Here is a 21222-nt window from a genome sequence, read left to right on the forward strand (position 1 = left end):
GACATGTCGGAGTCCTAACCCCCCAGGACCTGTGAATGGGACCTTTTTTGGAGACAGGGTCCGCACAGGGATGGTCAAGTGACAATGAGGTCATTGGCATGGGCCCCAATCCTATAGGACTGGGTCTTTAGGAAAAGGGGGGGGGTTGGGCCCAGAGACATGCACACGGGGAGAAGGCCAGGGGAAGATCAAGGCCGAAATCCCGGCGACGCTTCCACAGGCCAGGCAACACTGCAGACGGCCGGGGACGGCCGGAAACCAGAGGAGAGGCCCAGCGCGGACTGTCCCTCGGAGGCCCTGGAAGGAACCACGCCCGCCCACGCCCGGCCCCCCGGACTGCTGGCCTCCTGGTCCTCGAGCCAAGGAGCTTCTCTTGTGTGAGCCACTCGGGGCGTGCTGCTGGGACAGCCCCCTAGACTCATACAGCCCCTAAACAACCTTAAGCAACATGTCCTCAGACCGGCATCCAATACAATTAGAAATATACAGTGACAGATAGTCATAAAGTCTTGACAACTCAGAAATTAAGACAAACTCTACTCTACAAAGCATGAGGTCAGGGAAGAAATGAAAATGAAAGGAGAAACATTTGTAACACAAAGCAAAGAGGAATGTTTCATAGCAAAGCTGTGGGACACAGATCCCACTTGCTGAAAAGTTAGTCTTTGGCCTTAGTTATTCAAGATAGAAGGTGACAAAAATACTAGTCTTACTCTTAAGAAATTAGAAAAAAAAAACAGAAAAAGTAAACCCGAAGAAAACATACAGATGGGTCCAATATAGATAAAAGCTGAAGCCAATGAAGCAGAAAACCAGAGAGACAGGAGGGGAGGGAGGGAGAGAATGATCAAAATCCTGGGATTTTTTTCTTTGAAAAGCCAATGAAACGTCTAAATGACAAAGGAGAGATCATCACAAACACTAAAGAAACAGGAAGAATTATGGATGGCAATGCACCTGAACCCTAGAGAGGCCTGACTATGGAGACCTGAAGCAAGAGAGAAGCACTTACGGGATTTGTGAGCAGAATCTACGGAGATCCCAGTTATGCAGAATCATAAGCACGTGCGTGTGAACGGGGTGCATCTGAGTATGTGGGGGGCGTCTGTGGGGGTGTGTTTACACACTCGTGTGAGTCAGGCTGTGGGCATGAACGGGGAGGAACACGTGGGGGGGGGGTGTGCCCTGTATGAACCCATGCAAGGCCAAGCGTCGTTGCCAGAAAACACAAACAGCCAGTGGCTTCCTGAGGAAAGCACGGCAGGAGGGCCGGCCGTGGTTTGTGTCCAGCTTTCTGCTTGAGGCTCGTGGTGGCTTCCCAGGTTGTCCTCAGCACTTTGTTTCCTGCGCGAAGACAAGCTGAAAATGCTCCAGGCCTTTTACTTTGGCTTTCCCCCCTCTGCACGGCTCGCTCCGTGTTCAGTTGGCTTGCAACGTGTTCCCCAGGGATGCTCCTGATCAGACACATCCCCACAGGCAGACACTGATGTGGCTTCTCAGCCAGTGACGCATCTTGATGACAGGCAGGTGGCCGGCCAGTGTGAGCTGGAGCAGTGGTGTTGTTTCTCTGGCTCTGTACCCTCTGAAGCAGTGTAATTACTGTCAGTGCCACCCCCCAACTTGCTGTGTCTCAAGTGCTCGCTGAGAGACATTTGCATTCTTTCCGGTCCAGGGCTGCCATGAACAGTCACGGGCGAGCCTCTGCGTGGACACATAAAGTCATCTCTGTTGGGCAAGTAAACACCTCGCAATGGAATCACTGGGGCATTATAGGAGGTGTGCGCATAACGCTTTAAGACGCAGCCAAACTGTTTTCCAAAGCGGTTGTGCCGCCTGACATTGCCACCAGTTCCTTCACATCCTCGCCAGCACTTGGTATGGCCAGTCTTTTATATTTCATCCATTCTAATAGATGTTAAATGGTTGGGAATTTGGGGAGCGCCACCGTTATTAGGAATGAAATTATATGAACTTCCACTTAAACTATATTAAAAACAAAGGAGACACTCAAAACCCGTCACATCATGTATGTGGTGACATCCACTTGGCAGGGCCGGACATTGATGACGTCGTGTGGGTGTATGCCGTCGGCGTACACTACAAACAGGGCTGGGTCCATTATTGCTTGTTAATTGCACAACGTCAAGTCTGTGGTCACTACATTGTATGCAGCAAAAAAAAAAAAAAAAGGAAATACTCTTCCAATATCAAAACCTATTATCCAATTCAACAAAGGTGTTTGCTTGTGTCACCAATGAACGAGTGACATTCCCACATACACGTCTGCTGTTTCACTTCCTCTTACTCATTGAGATAAATGAAAATAGCAACCAACATTTATGTGAGAGCCACACTCATTCACTCGCTGCAATCATGGGTTGCGTAGAGATACAAAAGTTTGGCAAAAGCCAACGAAGGGATTTTGTAAGAATTTTGCAAGAATTGTAACGGATTTTGTAAAACTTTGGCCATATGCAACTTATAAACAGTGTATTGTGCATTTTATTGTATGTATTGCATGCACATTATATTTGTAAATTGTGCACTCACATCCTTCATGTTGATAAAACTTATAATAAACTTATTTATGTATTACGTGTGTGTGTGTGTGTGTGTGTGTGTATAGAGACAAAGACAGAGAGAGAGAGAAACAGATACACCGACTTCCACAAACACACACATTCATGGGTTTACATCTACTTTCCAGGAAAGCAGCTGTCACCCACCTCTGAGCACATTGCTGCTCTCTGGCAGCAGCGTGCCAGCCCCAGTCGGTCTGTCTGGTGCAGGGGCCTGGGGACGGCGTCTGACGCCAGGCCACCAAGACACCAGGTGAGCCCAGAGGGCTGAGAGAGAAGCATCTGGGCCCAGAGACCACTCTGGGGCAGTGGCACTGACCACAGAGCAGGCTGTCATCCTGCGCACCTGGGGCCTGCACTTGAGCCCCTCCTGACTTGTCCAGTGACTGTGAAGGGACCCTCGTGGCCAGGTACATAATGGGGACCTGGACCTGCCTGGGCACCAGAGGACCTGTGGGTTCTTGGCTGCCTCGATCCTGGTGGCGTCCCCTCCTCCTTGAGCTGCTGCCTGGTGAAGGCTCTTGGAGTGAGGGTCCACCCTGGCCCCGCCTTGGGGCGCTCCTCCAGGTGGATCCCCAGCCTTCCTGGAGCAGCTCAACGGTGGTGCAGAGGCCACACGCCCCACGAGCCCCCTACACGAGTCCTACGCGTCTTTCCCTGGCCGTGGGCCCCGCCCCCACCCCCGCCATTCCGTCCTTGGCCAGCCCAGGGGCTCTCGCGGTGCGAGCCCCAACCCCAGCGCTCCTCTCCGTCAGGTGCCATCCTCCCCGCCCGCGGCTTGCTTTAGTCCATCCTGCACTAGGCAGCCTGAGAGGCACTGGGGAAAACATAAATCAGACTGTGACCCTCTTCTGCCTCAACTCTGCGTGTCCTCCTTGCTCTCAGGGTCAGCCCAGACACCGTGGCCCAGACCAGGGGACTGAGCGGATATGGCTGCTGCCCGCGTCCTCACCTCGCCATCCTTCTACCTTCCACGTTGCGGTGGCTCCAGTCACACTGACCTAGTTAGAGTGTCCCGAATGGGCTCAAGGCTCAAGGCTTTCCTCAGGCGAGTCACACGGGCGTGGCCGCCCCACCCTCCCCACCCCTTCTCACCGGCTCTCCCTGTCTCTCAGACGTCCCGCCCCTGCCTTGCCCCATCGTTTGGTCACACAGGTGGGGCCCCAGAGGCAGGTTAGCTGGCTCCTCAAAGCCCCGCAGAAGCAGCTGGGCCTCCCCACAGAGCAGCCTCCGGGCCATCCTCAGGCCGAGCCACCGGGGACACGGGCCCCAGGATAAACTCCTTCCTAGGTATGGCCCCCAGCACACCGGCCACCCCACCTCTGCTACGCAGCGCAGCTACCCCACATGCAGCGGCCTCCCGGAGCTTGACCCGCACATATAAGGCCCTTTCTGCGTACCTGCCTGTGTGCAAATGCGGGCGCTTCCGTATTCTCCGGCACCCGGAGCGCGCCACGCACTGTGCGGCTCTGCCTGCGCATCTTATTTGATCCTGTTGCCACCTTGCAGAGCAGGAACAGAGACTCCAGGAGAGGAAGGAGTGCCCAGGGTCCACAGGGGGCGAGCACGGGAGCTGGGCTTGGCACCTAGGCAGGCGCTCGGCTCTGCGGACACGGCTCCCTGAGCTGAGAAAGTCCGAGCTCCCTGGAGGCCCTCATCCATCTCCGGCCTGAGCACAGACTCAGGACCAAGGCACAAGTTTCTAAGGCCCCATTCAGTCATTTCTTGGGCCTCCAGGGTGACAGTGCAGGGAGGGGACAATAGGAGAGGCAACAGACCAGCCAGAGAGGAAGCCCCTGCCTGGCAGCCCCCGTGAATGAGCACTGACTGTTCAGGCACCCACCCACCGGGCTCATGGGAGGCTAGCCACCAGGAGGCAGCCCGAGGGGCTCCGGTCCCGCACCAGCTCTGGCCTGCTCCCTCTGGGCAAGGCATAGAGGGAGACTGGAAGCTCAGCTGGTGAGTAGTCGCAGACGTTTATTGAGGCCAGGTGAGGGGTAGCACAGGTCAGGGCTCAGGCCGCGAGGATGCTCCAGGGCTACAAGGTTAGACAGGCCCGGGCCGGGAGAAGGCCCGGAAGGCACGCAGGCCTGGGGCTAGCCGGCTCCGAGGATGGGGAGAGGGACAGTGGGACACCGGTCCACTACCAGCTCAGGCCTCAGAGCCCAAGTGAATGGTCAGAGCTGGCGCTGCCCGTGGTGCTGGGAGTGGGCCTCATGCCCCTGGGTGGTGGCATCACTGAGCCCCTGGCATTCAGGCTTCAAGGCTCGGGCCATCAGGAGGCACGTACATGGGCTCGATGTGGGCCCAGCTCCGGGCCTGCTCGTCGGCCCAGCCAAGCAGCTCGGCAGCGCGGTGCAGGAAGACCATGAGCAGGGTGTGTACGTCGCCCTCGGCCGAGTGGGCTGCACTCGGCTCGGCCCGGAAATACCGGCGGAAGAGGCTGCCCAGGCTGTAACCCTTACAGCCCTGGGCCCGGGTGCCATGGCTGTGGGCGCGGTCCAGGCCCCGAAGCGCAGGCAACGTATCCAGGCAGATGGTGTCCGGGGGCAGGTGGGCGCCCAGGCGCCGCAGCTCTGTGCACAGCAGGGGGAAGTCATAATCGAAGCCATTGTGAGCCACAAGGCAGATGGGGCCCTCCTGGCGGCTCAGGAAGGCCTGTAGAGTCCGCACCACGGCGCGGTCAAAGCCAGCCTTCCGGCACCGGGCCAGGCCGTCACTGCTCAAGCCGGTGATCTCGCTGGCCTTGGCAGTGAAAGGACGCTCTGGGCTCATACACAGTGTGAGTTTGTCCAGGACCCGGGGCAGCACAGGGACACCAGACTCATCTCGGTCTGGGTTCTCCAGGGAGGAGCGGTGCACAGCAAACAGAGATATCTCGGCCACCTCGGGATCTATATTGGGGAGTCCAGTGGCTTCCAGATCCAGGAAGACAAAAGTCTCAGCCCGGGGCACCTCAGACATGATGATGTGCTCACGGGGACAGCAGAGCCTAAAGCTGCCAGAGCAAGAGGCACAAAACCTGAGGTCCAAAGCGATGGGGATACCTGGGCCCAGCCACACACAGCCAACCCCATGGCCACTGCTCCAAGCCCTTTGTCAAGGGTGAGGCCTCCTAGGGCCTTGTCACCCTCTCCATTCTGTGCCCCAGTCCCTCCCTGCTCATCATCACTACTACCAGCTATTAAACCGCAAAAGGCAGGCCTGGTGTGCCCAGATCCTAGCCCAGGCACAGGAGAGGCAACGCACACCAGGTCCGTGTCATCAGGGACACGGGCACGTGCCAGCCCAGGATGGCATCTTCACGGAGACACCTTAGCTAGAAGCCTCAGGCACAGCATCCTGGGCCTGCAACCCTACGGTCAGCTGTCGGGAAGCCGGCAGCCAAGCGTCCCCGGTGCACAGGTGCTTTCCCCAACCCGGCCACCTGCCTCTGGGCCCCCGGCAGCTGTCCTCACCAACCGTGCTGGCCGGCTTACCTGGGGCGGGCGCTGGCCGGCTTCCTGGGCTGCTGGGCACCTGTCTCCACACAGGCTGCTCCGGGCGGCCTTTAATCAGTGGCCACGGCCCGCCCCCAGCCGCCTGTTGGGCAACAAGGCGGCCTAAGGCCGCAGGACCTGTGCGGCCGGCTCGCCACCCCCTCGCTCACTCACAACTGCTGAGACACACGCCCCGTGTTTACAGATTGGAAAGCAGGCTCCCGGGCCACACGCAAGACTCCCCATGGGCTGCACCGTGGGCCAGAGGAATGTGTCATCACAGGAGCGCGCAGCAAACACAAGCCTTCCACCCTGCCTTGCCTCCAAGTCTGAGCAGCCGAGCTGAGGCCCCTCCCACCAAGACGACAAATCTTCCTCTCCAGGGCACCGCTCCACCTGGGTCACAGGGGACCCAGTGGCTCCTCGTGAGGGTATAGTGAACCCAGGAGCGACAAAGAGGTGCTTGCACAAGCCAGGCTCAGCCAGTAAAGGAAAGGGCACAGTCGGGATGGGACCTGGGTGTCGCCACAGTAATCTTGGGGCCGCTCCGGGGCCACCTGGCTGTGGCCCACACATCTCACAAGTTCATCCCCAGCAGGAAGGGGAGATGGAATCTGCTCCACAGGTGCAATGACCCATAGTATCTAAGAGACCCTAAGCGGAGGCTGCTAGGAAGGAGGAACAGAGGCGAAGCCTGACCTGGCAAGCCAGGTGAGCTCCAGCCAAGCCAACGTGGCCCCACCAAGTGACAAAGGGCAAACAACGTGAGGGGTGGGGGCACAAGACTGCCCCAGCAGCACCCCAAGCCCCAGGCCCACGGGAGTAGATGTGAAGCACAGCCGCACCCAGCCCACCCGGCTCAGTCAAGGGTAAAGGGCACATTCAAGACGGGTGGAAAGCAAGGCGTTCCCTGGCCAGATCCTGAGGATCTCGTTCTGGAGCAAGATATGCCAGCCCTTGGCGGTGGGTGCCCGTGGGCCCAGCCTCCCGCCAGGGGTCACAGAGAGGCAGTCCAGATGCTGGCCGCGGCCTGCCTGCCACAGGCCTGCAGGAGTCCCTTGAACTGCGCAGCTGCTTGTGCAGCTGGACAATGGTGGCCCTGGGCCCGCCTGTCCTTCCTCTCACAGCAGCCTCTCCATCCGAGCAGCCACAGGGAGGCCGAGGAAGAGAAGGCCCAGGAGCAGCTGAGGTCCGTAGCCGGGGTGGGTGTGCACGGGGGGCCACGAATCCCTCCTGGCTGCTGCTGGGCTGAGGGAGGCAGGGGCCCCACCGGTTGTGCCTGTTCCCAGGCTTGGAGGGAGGGAGGCGGCCGTGACAGGCACACTGCTCAGGGAGATACGGGGTCACCCTGGGAAGCCCGGAGAGCAGCTTCCTGGACAACCAGTCAGACCACTGGCAAGAATTTCCCAGGCCGGGGCAGGAAGTCCCAGGGAGGGAGGAGGAAACCGTGCCCCGCCCACTCGCTTCCAGATGCGCAGGGTGCGGGTGCGGGGCTCCGGGCCCAGGGTCTGCAGGGGTTCTTCACCGGGGGACCCCGAAGCCAGGCACAGTGGGGATGGCAGTGGGGCAGTCAGGTGCCACAGCGAGGTGGAGACTTCTGGGGCTTGGTGCCCCCAAGTTCCACCAGGTGGTGACAGAGGCAGGAACAGAAGCAATGGGAGCTGGCTCAAGGCAGACAGGATGGGAGAGGGCACAGCCAGCGCCACCCGGGCCAGCAGGGAGCCCATAGCCCGGATCTGGGCGCCACCGCAGGGAGAAGGGCAGACGGAAGGGTGAGGAGCCACGGCCGCCTCAGCTCCAGCCAGACAGCAGAGAGGAGGCAGTCAGGAGGAGGCTTCTTGGAACCCGAGGCTCCTGCCCTGAGGAGGGGGAGTGGGGGGTGCAGGGCCAGCCCTGGCAGGAGAAGCAGTCACAGCCCCCAGCTCTGCGGGAACAGCCCCGTCAGCGGCTTTCACACTGTCACTGAAGAGCTTGTATTTCTCAGTTAGCTCATCCATTTTTGTGGCTGCAGAGAGAAAACAAAATACAAACAGCAAAGTGACTCCTAGAGCTTCCTGGCCCAGAAGAGGTGCCCCCACAACTCCAGCCAGGCCTACACTGCCCGCTGTTCACCTCCGGGCCTCGGGCCCGTCTGCGCCTGGTACTCAACAGGCTTGCAGCCTGGGTACCCAACATGTCCCCGCCTGTCCCGACCGTCGCCTCAGAGCCCAGGTGTGTTCCATATTGATCTGAACAGTAAGCCTGTGCACACAAGCAAATCCAATGACACGTGTCTTAGCTGCCCCGCCACCCTGCAGGCAACTGCCACGGCCTGCGACCTGGCTTCCAGGGAAAGGGGACGCCACTGTAATTCACACCTGCCTCTTGAGGTGCCAATTTCAGATAGTGACTGCTGGGCATGACATGTAGGGACTTCCGCTCACGCCCCTCCCCCACCCTGGAGGCTCTTGGCACCACTCAGGGCTCTGCCTTAACTCAGACACCTACTCCTTCCTCCGCCTGCTGGCCTGCCCTCTGCCCTCTCACATGGCAATATCTTCCACTGATATTTGCTCCTGCCTGTCTGGAGGGGGACTCTGAGGTTCAGGAATCACGGGCCCCCACAACCCTCCCCACTTGTCACCAGTGCTCCCACTGGGTGAAGCTTACCGTCCTGATCACAGTTCTCTGGGGATGGGCTTTTCCTATGTGCCTCTGGGTATCATCCGCCTTTCCCACATCCTCAGGCCGCCCTCGTATGCAGCCCCTCTCCAGCCCCACTCTGCCCTCCGCGGGCCGCCTCAACTCTGGGTGCTCTGTCAGCCCACCCCTCTCCCCTGTGTCCGGGGCTCTCGTGGCTCAGAGCTGTCCGAGCTCTGGTTTTAGGCCAGAAGCCCCTGGCCCTCCAAATGTTCAACACATTAATGCATTAATTTCTGGAGGCCGCTGGCTTTCTCTCTGCAAGCCTGGACCCCGCACTGGACCTAGGGATGCGTGTTTTCCGTTCCATCTGCTCTGCACTTGGAATCCGGAGACTCACGCCATCAGCTCTGCATTCAGCGGTCACCTCTGCCCTCTATCTTCCTTCCTCGCTGTGTTTGGAGGGCCTGCTGGCCGTGGGCCTCTGAGATCGCTTATGCTTGCTGTTACTGTACCTGTGTCTTTCCTCTCTATTCGAGATTTGTTGCTGCTCCTGCTGTGTCACCCCCCACAGAGCTCTTTCCCGAGACGTTTTTCAACACTTTCACCCTCTAAGAGTATTGGCTTGTTTTACTCTTTGTTGGTCTTTCATAGTCTTCTAGGTTACGGTTTGCTGAAAAGTTCTCTTCTCGGAATGACCCGTTAGCCCTGCTTTTCTAGGTCTCTCTTCTCTCTTCGATGGGTTGCTCTGGGCTGCGGAGAGGCCCCCCCACTCCACTGTGGGGGGACAGCCAGCTCCCGTAGTGCCCGCCAGCTGACGGCACAGACCCTGCTGGGGATTCTCTCTCTCCCCCTCTCTCTGCCCGTCCCTGGCTCATGAGCGTGCACTCTCTCTCTCAAAATAATAAGTAAATAAACTTTTTAAAATGTTACTTCGAGAACATGGGGAAATGTTTATAACATTTTTAATATGTTTTTAAAATTGTTTTTAATGTTTATTTCTGATAGAGACATACAGACAGAGTACTAGTGGAGGAGGGGCAGCGAGAGGAAGACACAGAATCCAAAGCAGGCTCCAAGCTCTGAACTGTCAGCACAGAGCCCGATGGGGGACTCAAACTCACGAACCGTGAGATCATGGCTTGAGCCAAAGTCGGACACTCAATCGACTGAGTCACCCAGGTGCCCCTACAAACTGTTTTTATTATACCTCCGCCCATCTTTGAGTGATCCCAATTTCCCACAATTATTTTTTTATTTTATAATCTATAGAAAGCATTTTTTTCCAAGGGAAGGAAAACTTTATGCATCCGAAGAAGAAGAAGAAGAAAGCAAGGGGCAGGCCCCAACTACTCCCCAAAGGCCGGCTGAGCAAGGAGGGGCCACAGAGGAGGCAGGGGCGAGGCCGAGGTGCGCGCGGCCGCCCGACCTCTGACCGCCGACCTCTGACCGCCGAGCAGGCGGCACGGCCACCCCAAGTGGCGACCACATACCTAGACTCATGAGGGCGCTGCTGCTCCACCATCCGGACTCGGTCTGATGCCTCTTCGCCATTTCCACGGATTCTGCGGCAGTGTCAGCGATCTGCATGACAGCCCTCAGCAGCTGGGAGGGAGAGAGGGGGGCGCGGAGGCCTCGCATGCTGCGAGCTGACCCGCAGCAGCCGTCCCACGCTTCCCGCCCGCGCTCTTCCCTGGAGCCTCCAGCCCGCGGCCTCCCCCCAAGGACAGCTGGAGACTCAGCAGCCGGAGCTCTCTGCTCTCACTCCCTTCCTCCAGGCCCAGCGGGGGTGCCGCGCGATCAAGGGCCCCATCCCACACTAGTAGCCAAGCAAAGCCACTGGCCCGGTGACATCATGTGTCTAGATGACAGAAGGGCCTTTCCGATGACAAAGGCCTGTTCCCGATCTGCCCCTGTCGCCAGGACGGTGGAGGCCAGGCTGGCCGGAGGCTGGGAAAAAAACCAACACAGTGCTCACCTCAGCAGCACTTAAGCTAAAATTGGGAAAAACCAAGACCAAGATCACGGAAGCCCTGAGCCCATGTCAGAGCTACACGTGTGGCAACTGCACTCATAATTAGAACCAACCCAGTGTTTCAGGTTGGAGTTTAGGGATCTGAAGAGCAGAATGACAAAGTAAGTACGTAAATATTTACGTAGTCAGGTGAGCAACGTGAGACCACTTTTTCCCATCTGTCTGAGCTGGGTCAAGAGCACAGAGAGGCAAACGTCTGGCTGGCTGGCCGGCTGGCTGGCTGGCATAGTTCTTGGCCATACAGAAGAATGAACTGGCCATGATACATTTGGGTGTACTGTGAAGACAGAGTTATCCCAACACAGGGACTAAAGCTAGAGGCGGGGCTAAGGGTCCCATACGGTCAACTAGGACCCCGCACAGGCAGTACACAAACTTCTGGGCCCAGGGTCTTGGCTCGGCTCACGCTCCCTCAAGGGTAGAAGGATTCTCGGGTGGACATCCGCGTCAGCCCTCCCCTCTTGCACGGCACCAGGAGAAGCGCCCTCCCCAACCTGCCCAAGGCCCAGGCTGAGGGCCAGAGCCTAGCCGTGCCCAGCTGTGCCAAGGCCCCTGCCGTCGTGTGTGCGGCTGGCGGCAGGGGGGCGGCGGAGGCGCGTGGAAGGGAGTGGGGAGCCGGGCCCGAAAGGGTGATCCTTACTTGGCTGCACGAAGTGAGGGTCTGGTACACAGCCTGCACGATGGGGCCACACGGGTGGAGGCAGGGTCCCGGGCGCTGGCAGCACTCCCCCAGCTCGTCGTCGTACACTTGGAGGAAAGCCACGACGAGCTGGCGGAAGTCAGAGATGACCAAGCGCAGCTTCTGGTCCAGGGTGCTGGTGTCGACCCCGCTCGCGGCGCCCTCTTGTTGACGCTGTGCAAAGCACAGCAGAGCCAGAGGTAGAGGGGCCCTGGAGGTCCTGCCTGCCCCTGGGGCACCAAGTACCTTCCCGCCTCAGATACATAAGACCAGAGGCACAGAAAGAAGCGCAACTCGGTTTGGAGCAAAGCCGCCTGGCTCCCAGCCTCAGCCCAGCCACTGCTGCCTGCATGGGCCGCAGTCTCCTCCTCAGGAAAAGGAGGGCAGGCCAAGGACTGCTGGGAAGGCCATGTGTCAGAAAGCACGTGAAAGCCCAGCCTCAGGACCCAGTGCATAGCCTGCGAGAAGCTGATCCCTTCCATTCTTCAGAAAGCCTCTCCACACCTGCCCAAAGTGTGTCTGCCTCTCCCATTCACATGGGCTGAGCATCCACAACATTCTAGAACCCATTGACCCCGCGGCATGCACTATGTCATTTAACACTCACAACACATTCCCTGTAGACTTGGGGCCCCTGAGGCTGGGGAAGTAACGTTCGTTGCCCTAGAGCACAAAGCGGGGCCCGTGCAGTCCGGCCCGAGCCCCCGAGCCCCGCAGCCCCCAGGAGCCGGCACCCCTCACCTCCACTGTGAGCACCCGCAGCTTGGCGGCACTCTCCTGCAGCTGCCTGGCCAGTTCCATCACCTTCTCCTCCTCCAACTCATCAGAGGAGCTGGCCCTACAGGGAGAGGAAAGAAGTCACGTCCAGCTCTGTGCCACATCAGGCATCGAGTCCCTTCAGGCCACACGGGGAAGCGTCTGTCCCGGCTAACGGAACCAAGTGGGACACATACCTCTGCCAGTCACCGCTCTGCTGCCCGAGGAAGGGCTGAATGTCCCGGGGCTGTGGCGCACACTCGGGACTCAGGAGCATCTGCAGGTGAGGGCTGGAGAAGAACTCCCCCAGAAGCCCCTCGTTCTTCTCTGCGGTATCCTCTAAGTGCTCCTGCACACTGCTGAGGCAGCCCCAAGGCCATGCTGTCACTGGCCACGGCACAGCCTCCAGGGACCAGCCTCCAGGGACTGTGCTGGCAGATCTGCTGAGGCCCCTGGCCAAGGGAGCCCTCAGGTCCCAGGGGAGACCCGAGGGGCAAAACAAAACCAGGCAGAGACGAGACCCCTGCTTTGATGGCCATGACCAAGCCCCAGCCCCATGAGAGCCCCCTTCCTATATAGGGATGGCACGGGCACCCACATTTCTCCACAGGCCGGCCTGTCTTCTCCGAGGCCCACACAGCACCTTCACCCTGACAGCCCAGGGGGACATCCTTCCCAGCCTCACACCTCCTGGCACACCAGTGTATAGCTGCCACCACCGGAGTGGCAAGTAAGACCCCAGCTGGAGACGTAAGTGGTGGTGGCCCTGGATGCCCAGGGTGCCCCCGAGCCCTACGACCTCCAGATGGAGCTCCAAGGGTGCCTCGCGGCCATTCTGTGGAGAGCCCACCCTGAGCCTATACCTGGAGCAGCTGAAGCATCCGGCAGACAGGCTCTGAACGCCGTCCAGCAGCTGGTTCAGGAAGCGCAACTGCTTCTGGGCGCAGGCCCGGCCCTGGGCAGGGAAGGGCGCACACACTCACTGGGCCAGACGTGCCCAGGACCCTTACCCCCACCGTGCCCTGCTGGGCCAGTGGAAAGGAGTGGTGTGCACCAGCAGCCCCCTGCACCCCTCCCGGCAGCATTTTGGACTGGCGTGGAGACCACGGGCTCCAGGGCTGCTGTCACTGAGTGCTCCCGGCCTCGGGTGGCGATGATGCCTGGGACCGTGCTCTGGGAAGGGCAGCAGAAATACACAGGAGCAGGGCCCCTGGGGGCTCAGCTGGTTAAGCGTATGACTCTCGATTTTGGTTCAGGTCATGATCTTGCCGTTTGTGGGATTGAGCCGCACGTCAGGCTCTACGCGGAGAGCACGGAGCATGCTTGGGATTCTCTCTCTGTTTCTCTGTCTCTCTGTCTGTCTCTCTCCCCTGCTCTCTTTCTCTCTCAGTCTCAAAAATAAGTAAATGCACATTTAAAAAACGAAAGGACTATGCGAGCACACGAGCCCATTGCACACCCTCCAGCACGGCTCCTCCCGGCAGGCTGAGCACCGCATGCTCCCCACGGGAGGAGCGTGTGGCCAGACTCCAGGGCTGGGAGTCCCCCGCCCGAAGGGACCCACCTGGCCAGGGACGTAAGGCCTCAAGAAGGAGAAGAGGCTCACGGGACCCAAACACTTACAACCTGAGAGGCCCGGCCGGAGAGGCTTGTGTGGGCAGTGCTTTGTGGCCGCTGCCCTGACAGGCCCGCTGTCCCGACGGCGGCGACAGAACGAGGTGCTCCACCAGTGTCACCGTAAAGCCGCCAAGGAGCGTGTGCACTTAACGTGCGCGTGGAAGGCACAGGCAATGGCGGGAGGACCGTGCGGCTCTAGGCTCTGCTGCGCTTACAGCCCAGCTCCCTGTCCGTGCTGGCCAGGCCTCACGCCTACAGGTGCCTGGCACTCCCCTGCAGGCTTAGGTTCCAGCTGTGCAGCCGTGTCAACGGGACCAGTGACCCCAGAAGCTTCTCGATCTACAACTGGGTACTTGGGCCTGGTCAGTGCCTCCTTGACTCATTCTCACAAATGTCACTAAGCCCGAGGGGCACACTTGAGAGTGGCGTTAAAGTAGAGGCAGGAGTTGGCACACTGTCTAGACAGTAGACCACCCAGACAAAAACAGGGCAACGACCCCTCAGGACCTCACTAAGCCTGGACCAGTTGCCAGGGCTGGGCCCCCCTGCCTGCTGTGCCCTGCTCAGCACAGCCCGGCCTCTGCCAGCCTGGGCTCGGGCGGGGGCTGCGGGCCCCCTGGTCACACGCCAGCAGCCTCGGGCACTCCTCTCCCAGAGGTGCTCTGTTCCATCGAGCTGTGCTGGTGATTTGTACAATGCACACACCATGAATTCACTCTTTTTAAGTACATAGTTCTGGGCTTGTTCTGACATTCCTAGTCATCGCGCACAGCCCTTGCCAGTAGGTAAGCCCAGGACATCACCCTCACCCCCAAAAGCAGTCCTGTGCCCATGAGCAGTCACTCCCCATACACACCCCCATCCCCAGCCCTTAGCAGCCACTGATCTCCTTTCTGCTTCTATGCGTTTGCCTCTTCTGGACACTTCCTACAAATGGAAACTTACATACGCAGCTTCCTTCACGTAGCATAATGCTTTCGAGGTTCATCCACAGAGGAGCTTATTTATCCATTCACCAATTCCTGAGGGCTCTAACGTGTCCTCCTCCTCACCAATGCTTGTTAGTTTCCGTTTTTTGTTTTTTTTAATCATAGCCATGCCCCGGCACATGAGGTGGGATCTCAATGTGGTTCTGATTTGCATTTCCCTGACGACTAAGGATCCTGTCATGTGCTCGGTGGCCATTTGTTTCTCTTCTTTGGAAAAATGTATTCAGATCCTTTGCCTGTTTTTTCTGCTGGGTTACTTGTTTTATAATTACTGAGTTGTAAGCATTCTTTATGGATTCTGAATACCAGAACCTTATCATATAGAGGATTCACAAAGATTCTCTTTCATTCTGTGGATTCTCTTCAATTGCTTGATGTCCTTTGAAGCACCAGGGTAGCTCACTTTAATGAAGTCAAATTGATCTATGTTTTTCTTTTAATTTATGCTTTTGGTATCAAAATGACCTTTAAAAATATCATGAACCCGTGGATCTGAATTAATGAGCCGGGCCTCGGTCCACCGTAGACACAGTCTCACACTGTATCTGTCATCCCCACAATGTCCCTGCCCTGGCCACCGAAGGTTTCAAGTGCTTAGCCGCCTTCTGTGGCCTTCAGAGGTAGCCATGAAGTCCTGGATGCCTGCCTTGGTCTCTCGTCTAACAAAGTGTTCCTGACTCCACTGGTACATTTGCTGCCTCAAGCCTTGGTTACAACTGGACTGTCACTATTCTTGTCCTTGTAAGAGGATAAAGCAAGGAAACACACACAGACACAGCTTTTAAGTGAAAATGCATCAAGAGCGCATGCTGATATTCGCAATCCAAATTCCAGACTGCAGGTTTGATCAGGCCTAATTGTCTTATTCCCGCATCTCCGCTCTCCCAGGCCCTTCGCCAGCTCCCAGCTCCCGACAATGTCTACATACACTATTGTTTTTATTTCTTATTCCATAAAACACAATGAAGTACTGACCCATTTCCAACACGAATGACCCCTGAAAATACCGCGCTACGTGAAGAAGCCGTTACACATACTGACTCCATCTATAGGAGATGAAGACAGGAGAGTAGCGGGCATGGGGAGTGATAAAAATGTTCTGGAAGCAGAGAGAGCATGCAGTGGCTGCACAGCCACGTGAATGTACTTAATGTCACTGACTGTACACTTCAAAGTAGTTCAGGTGCTAGATCTTATGTGTATTTTTTCACAATAAAAATAGTTTTTTTAAAAAGACTAGAACCCTTCAGAGCTTGCTGAGAAATGTTTTTAATGGTTAAAATGGTAAATCTTATGCTGTGCGCATGTTACCAGCAGGAAAAACTCTCTGAGGATAAACAGGAAGAGAGGGGCTCCAGTTCCAGGTAAGACGGCGGGAGCAGCTTCCTCGGCCACTAAACGCTCCCGCCTCAGAGCGGACAAAAGGCAAGTGGCAGGTGTCTGCCGTCTCGCAGGAGCAAGTACCAGTGGGCACGTCAAGGAGGCGTGCCGGAATCCCAGGTTACCATTCGAGACTGCTGATGATCCAGCATGTTCTCTCCCCTGGTCTCCCCGGAGCTGCACTCAGCCCAGCTCGAACCCAGAAGGGGGCATAACAGTACAGAGAACCCCAGAAAAGGAAACCCCTAACACTCAGAGAGAGGGGGGAAATCTCCAGCCTTTGCTCTCTCTCTGCTCTGTGACCCCAGACCCCAGACCACAACACGGCAGCGGGGGCCGCAGCAACAAAGCTGAAAGAAACCTGTGGAAGCCAGTACTCTGGGGGCAGGGAGTCCCCCTCCGTTCCGGGCGGCTATGAGGGAGGGGACAAACCTGTCACCGCTTCTTCCTCTCTGTCCTCCTGCCACTGTAGCGCAGTGGGTGGCTTATGGCTGCAGGGCCGCAAAGGAGAGCCCTTTCCACATGAGCCAGATAGTATCAAATCGATGACAGGGGGCCACAAAGTAGAGAAAGTGACCCATAAATCTGCTTACGAACAGCGGGGCCTCACGCCCACCGGCGCAATGGTAGATCTGATCTCCACGAGCATCCCAACGCATGATCACAGGGGAGAGACCAAAACCCAGATCCCAGGCTGGCCATAGGGTCCGCACATGCAGGAGGAGCCCGAGCAGCAGCGCAAAGGCTGTGGAGACTGAGCCAACGCTGGAAGCACAGGCCAGAGAAGGAGGCAGAACACACAGCTGACGCCTAATCAGGTCAAGTGCCTGCTACAACACAAATATTAACATTGTTTATAAAATTTAACAGGGTCCAGAGTCAAAGTCATAGGCAAAATGTCCAGGATGCAATCCAAAATTATTTGGCACATGATGAAAACCATGAAAATCTCAACTTGCATGAGCAAAGACAATGAATAGACGCCAATCACAAGACAGCACAGACGCTGGAGTCACCTGACAAATTTAAAGCAGTCATGATAAAAATGCTAAATAAGCAATCATGAGCTCTCTTGAAACAGAATTTAAAATAGAAAATATCAGCAAAGAACCAAATTTTTATTTTTTTTAATGTTTTATGTTTTTTTATTTGTTTTTGAGAGACAGAGACAGTGTGAGCAGTGAAGGGTCAAAGAGAGGGAGACACAGAATCTGAAGCAGGCTCTAGGCTCTGAGCTAGCTGTCAGCACAGAGCCCGCTGTAGGGCTCGAACCCACGGACCATGAGATCTGACCTGAGCCGAAGCCGGATGCTTAACCGACTGAGCCGCCCAGGCGCCCCAGAACCAAATTTTTAAATATTATTTAAATTTATTTTGAGATAGAGATAGAGCATGAGCAAGGGAGGGGCAGAGTAAGGGAAGGGGGCCAGAGAATCCCAAGCAGGTTCCACACCATCAGCACACAGCCCAATGCAAGGCTTGAACTCATAAACCATGAGATCATGACCTGAGCCAAATTCAGACCATAACCAACTGAGCCTCATAAGTGCCCCCCCCCAGAAACAATTAAAAAAACACACACACAAGAAGTTTTATTAGAGCTGGAAAATAAGAATAACTGAAATAAAATAACTCACGTATGAACACAACAACAGAATGGAGGGGACAGAGGCAAGAGCCAGTGAACTTGAAAACAGATTAACAGAAACTATTCAATGTGAGCAATAGAAAGGGGAAAAAAGACTGAAAACCATTTAAGAGCCTCACGGACTTGTGGTGTCGTAGGAGGTCCATAGAGAAGGGAGACAAATGTGTGGGCTGAAAACATAGTTGAAGGAATAATGGCAGAAAACTTACCAAACTTGGAAAAAGACACAAATTTAAAGATTGGAGAATACAAAGAGGAAAGCTAAAGAAATACTCCCACAAACACATAATCAAATTGCTGAAAACTAATGACGAAGAGGAAAAAAAAGTCTTAAAGTAGCAAAAGAAAAACAATGCATGACCTATAGGAGAAAAATCATTCAAATGACTGCAGATGGCGACCCAGCACCCAGTGTCTGCCGAGAATAAAGGGGACATCCAAGCGAATTTGGACCCGGCAGACCACTTCTAAAATTATTGCCGGGGCGCCTGGGTGGCTCAGTCATTTAAGTGTCCAACTCCAGGTCAAGTCATGATCTCACAGCTTGTGAGTTCAAGCCCCGCATCAGGCTCTGTGCTCTCAGAGCCTGGAGCCTGCTTTGGATTCTGTGTCTCCTCTTTTGCTCCTCTCTCTCTGTCTCAAAAATAAATAAACATTAAAAAAAAATTTTTTTTAAAGAATTGCTAAAGGCCGTCATTCAGACAGAGGTGAAAGGATACCAGAAGGAAACTTGGAACATCACATCATCGACTCAGCAGATGGCAAAGAAAGCATTTACAAAAATTCAACACCCTCTCATGATAAAAGCACTTAACCACTAGGAATAGAAGGGAGCATCCTCAACCTGAAAAAGGGCATCTACAAGAAATTCACAGTCAACATCATACTTAGTGGTGAAGATCAAATGCTTTCCTCCTAAATCAGGAACAAGGCAAGAAGGCCCAACTCTCGCCACTTCTATTCAACACTGTTCTGGAAGTGCTAGCCAGCAATTAGGTAAGAAAAATAAATCAAACACCCACCAACTGAAAAGGGAAACATAAAATCATTTCTATTTGCAGATGACATGATCTTATATATACAAAATCCTAAGGGAATCCACTAAAAAATCATTAGAACTAATAAACAAGTTTGGCAACGTGGCAGGATAGGAGAGCAATATGCAAAAATCAGTTGTATCTCCACACACTAGCGGTGAGTGATACAAAAATGAAATTAAGAAAACAATTCCATTTATAATAGCATCACAAAGAATAAAATACTTAGGAACAAATTTAGATGTATACACTGGAAGCTACAAAACAGCTTTGAAAGAAATTAAAGAAAACCTAAATAGGGGCACCTGGGTGGCTCAGTCGGTTAAGCATCTGACTTTGGCTCAGGTCATGATCTCACAGCTTCTGAGTTCGGGCCCCGCATCAGGCTCTGTGCTGACAGCTCAGAGCCTGGAGCCGGCTTCACATTCTGTGTCTCCCTCCCTCTCTGCTCCCCCCCACTCATGCTCTATTTTTCTCTCTCTCTCAAAAATAAATAAACATTAAAAATTTTTTTAATTAAAGAAATCCTAAAGAAATGGATAGACAATTCATGTTTATGAATAGAAAGACCTAATATAGTTGATGACAACTCTCCCCAGAACAATATACAGATTCAACACAAACCATCAAAATTCCACTTGGCGTTTTTGCAGAAATTGACAAGCTTATTCTAAAATTCACGTGGAAATACAATGGAATTACTACTAAAAGCCAAAGCAATCTAAAAAGAGCAAAATTGAAGGATTCACACATTACAATTTACTACAAAGCTATACTAATCAAGACAGTGTGGCATGAGGACAGCCATAATTCAATGGAACAGAATGGAGAATCCATAAATAAACCTTCACATTTATAGTCCACTGATTTTCATCAAGGATGCTAAGACAATTCAATGAGGTGAGAATGGTCTTTTCAATAAAAGGTGCTGGGAAAATTTAACAGTCAGGTGTAAAAGAATGCACTGGGAGACACACCTCACACCATGACTAACTCAAAACGGATGAAAGACCTAAATGTAAGAACTAAAAACGACAAAAGTCTTAGGAGAGGGGTGCCTGGGTGGCGCAGCTGGTTGAGCATCGACCCTTGACTGTGACTCGGGCCATGACCCCAGGGTCATGGGATCAAGCCTCACATCAGGCTCCACACTCCTTAAGATTCTCTCTTGAGTAGACAAAGATGGCGGAGAGGAAGGGAGCTCTGTAAACTTCCTCTGCGCCATCGATCGAACTGAGAAGGACATTACTCTCATCTGCAAGAGCGGAAGGAGAAAATACGGAATCCAGAAGGAAGACAACCTGAAGGATACCTGAGTGAGTGAGTGCGAACTGGGGAGATTGGAAATCGGGCCAGCCCGAGACAGGCAGGGGAGGCGGGAGCCCCAGCCCAACGCAGGGCAAGCGCGCGGAGCCCGAGAGACAAAGGGAAGAGACAGAGTGACTGAACACGCTCATAGTACTGTCTCTGGGGAAGAGGTAAAGAACGCTTAACCGTGCTTGGAGAGAGAAGCTCACTCCATAGATAACTGCTGGGTAGCCTAAATCCCGAACCCAGGTGGCATAAGGGAAGGAACAGCTTCCAGCCCTGCGCCATCTTGGCGAGGAGTCAGCGACCGCTGCAGCGGCGGTGTCAGGGGTGCTCACTTCGACCTCGGTTTTGGGAGTGGGAGCACACACCTCATTTCCATGGCGCATCTCGACCCCAGCATTGGCCGCGCGAACCCTGAATCCCAGGTGCCAACAGGGAAAAAATAGCCCCCACCTCTGCACAATCCCGGCAGAGAGTTGGTGGCAGTGGAGACGTGGGTGTGCGGCAGGCTGCAGGAGCTCCCAGCTCATTTCCAGCAGCTCCTGGTACCACCTCTGGCAACAGCTACACCCTCATTCCTTCCCCAACCTAACGCGATCCCCGCTGGGGGTTGGGTCTGTGACAGTGCGCACGGACTTCACCTCCTGCTAGGCATCTCGCCTCAGGCAGGGGCAGCCGAAATCCCAGCCTGAGCCAAGACAAACCAATTCCTCCCCCTAAGAAGCCAGCCACCAAAGCAAATACATCTCATCTGTGGTAGCATAAACGTGCATGGACTGGAACATTGAACCGAGGCGGGCCTGGAAAATACACCTCGGCTCAACAACGGCACAGGGAGATCAGACCCATTAGAGCGGCCTACAGTTCGTAGTTCAGCAGAGCTTGGCGTGCCACCTATCTAATCTCTGCAGACATCAAGGTGGAGCCTCTGAGAACAGCCTCCAGAGACCTACCACATCAAACCACGCCTATCCACACGAGGGGGAGCTGCTGGGTTTTTTTGTTGTTGTTGTTGTTTTGCTTTTTTTATAATTTTTTTCTTTTTTTCTTCATTTTTTTCCTTTTTGCCCTTTTTCTGTACATATTTTTTATT

The 21222-nt window shown here is 55.1% G+C and overlaps 2 protein-coding genes across 2 annotated transcripts in view; both read right to left on the minus strand.

Annotated features, from left to right (window-relative positions):
- Window positions 1-4531: 4531 nt before the first annotated feature.
- Window positions 4532-7856, minus strand: TREX2 (three prime repair exonuclease 2). The gene is made up of 2 exons (XM_029930056.1): window positions 6059-7856; window positions 4532-5577 (listed from the first exon to the last, which is right to left on the minus strand). Exon 2 carries the CDS (start codon window positions 5541-5543, stop codon window positions 4833-4835), a length of 711 nt encoding a protein of 236 aa, XP_029785916.1. The 5' UTR covers window positions 5544-5577; window positions 6059-7856; the 3' UTR covers window positions 4532-4832.
- A 20-nt stretch (window positions 7857-7876) lies between these two features.
- Window positions 7877-21222, minus strand: part of HAUS7 (HAUS augmin like complex subunit 7) — a 22059-nt gene continuing 8713 nt past the window's right edge. Inside the window, exons 5-11 of the mRNA XM_029930057.1 lie at window positions 20830-20845; window positions 13011-13125; window positions 12345-12503; window positions 12133-12229; window positions 11353-11565; window positions 10171-10282; window positions 7877-8063 (exon numbers count right to left, since the gene is read on the minus strand). Coding sequence (XP_029785917.1) covers window positions 7882-8063; window positions 10171-10282; window positions 11353-11565; window positions 12133-12229; window positions 12345-12503; window positions 13011-13125; window positions 20830-20845 — 894 coding nt within the window. The 3' untranslated portion in view covers window positions 7877-7881. The remainder of the gene's footprint in view (window positions 8064-10170; window positions 10283-11352; window positions 11566-12132; window positions 12230-12344; window positions 12504-13010; window positions 13126-20829; window positions 20846-21222) is intronic.

This window comes from Suricata suricatta, chromosome X (genome assembly GCF_006229205.1).
Source record: "Suricata suricatta isolate VVHF042 chromosome X, meerkat_22Aug2017_6uvM2_HiC, whole genome shotgun sequence".
In the NCBI taxonomy this organism is placed as follows: Eukaryota; Metazoa; Chordata; class Mammalia; order Carnivora; family Herpestidae; genus Suricata; species Suricata suricatta.

Excerpts from the sequence above, each read along its gene's own strand:
- TREX2 (XM_029930056.1), bottom strand. The coding sequence starts at position 5,543 with ATGTCTGAGGTGCCCCGGGCTGAGACTTTTGTCTTCCTGGATCTGGAA.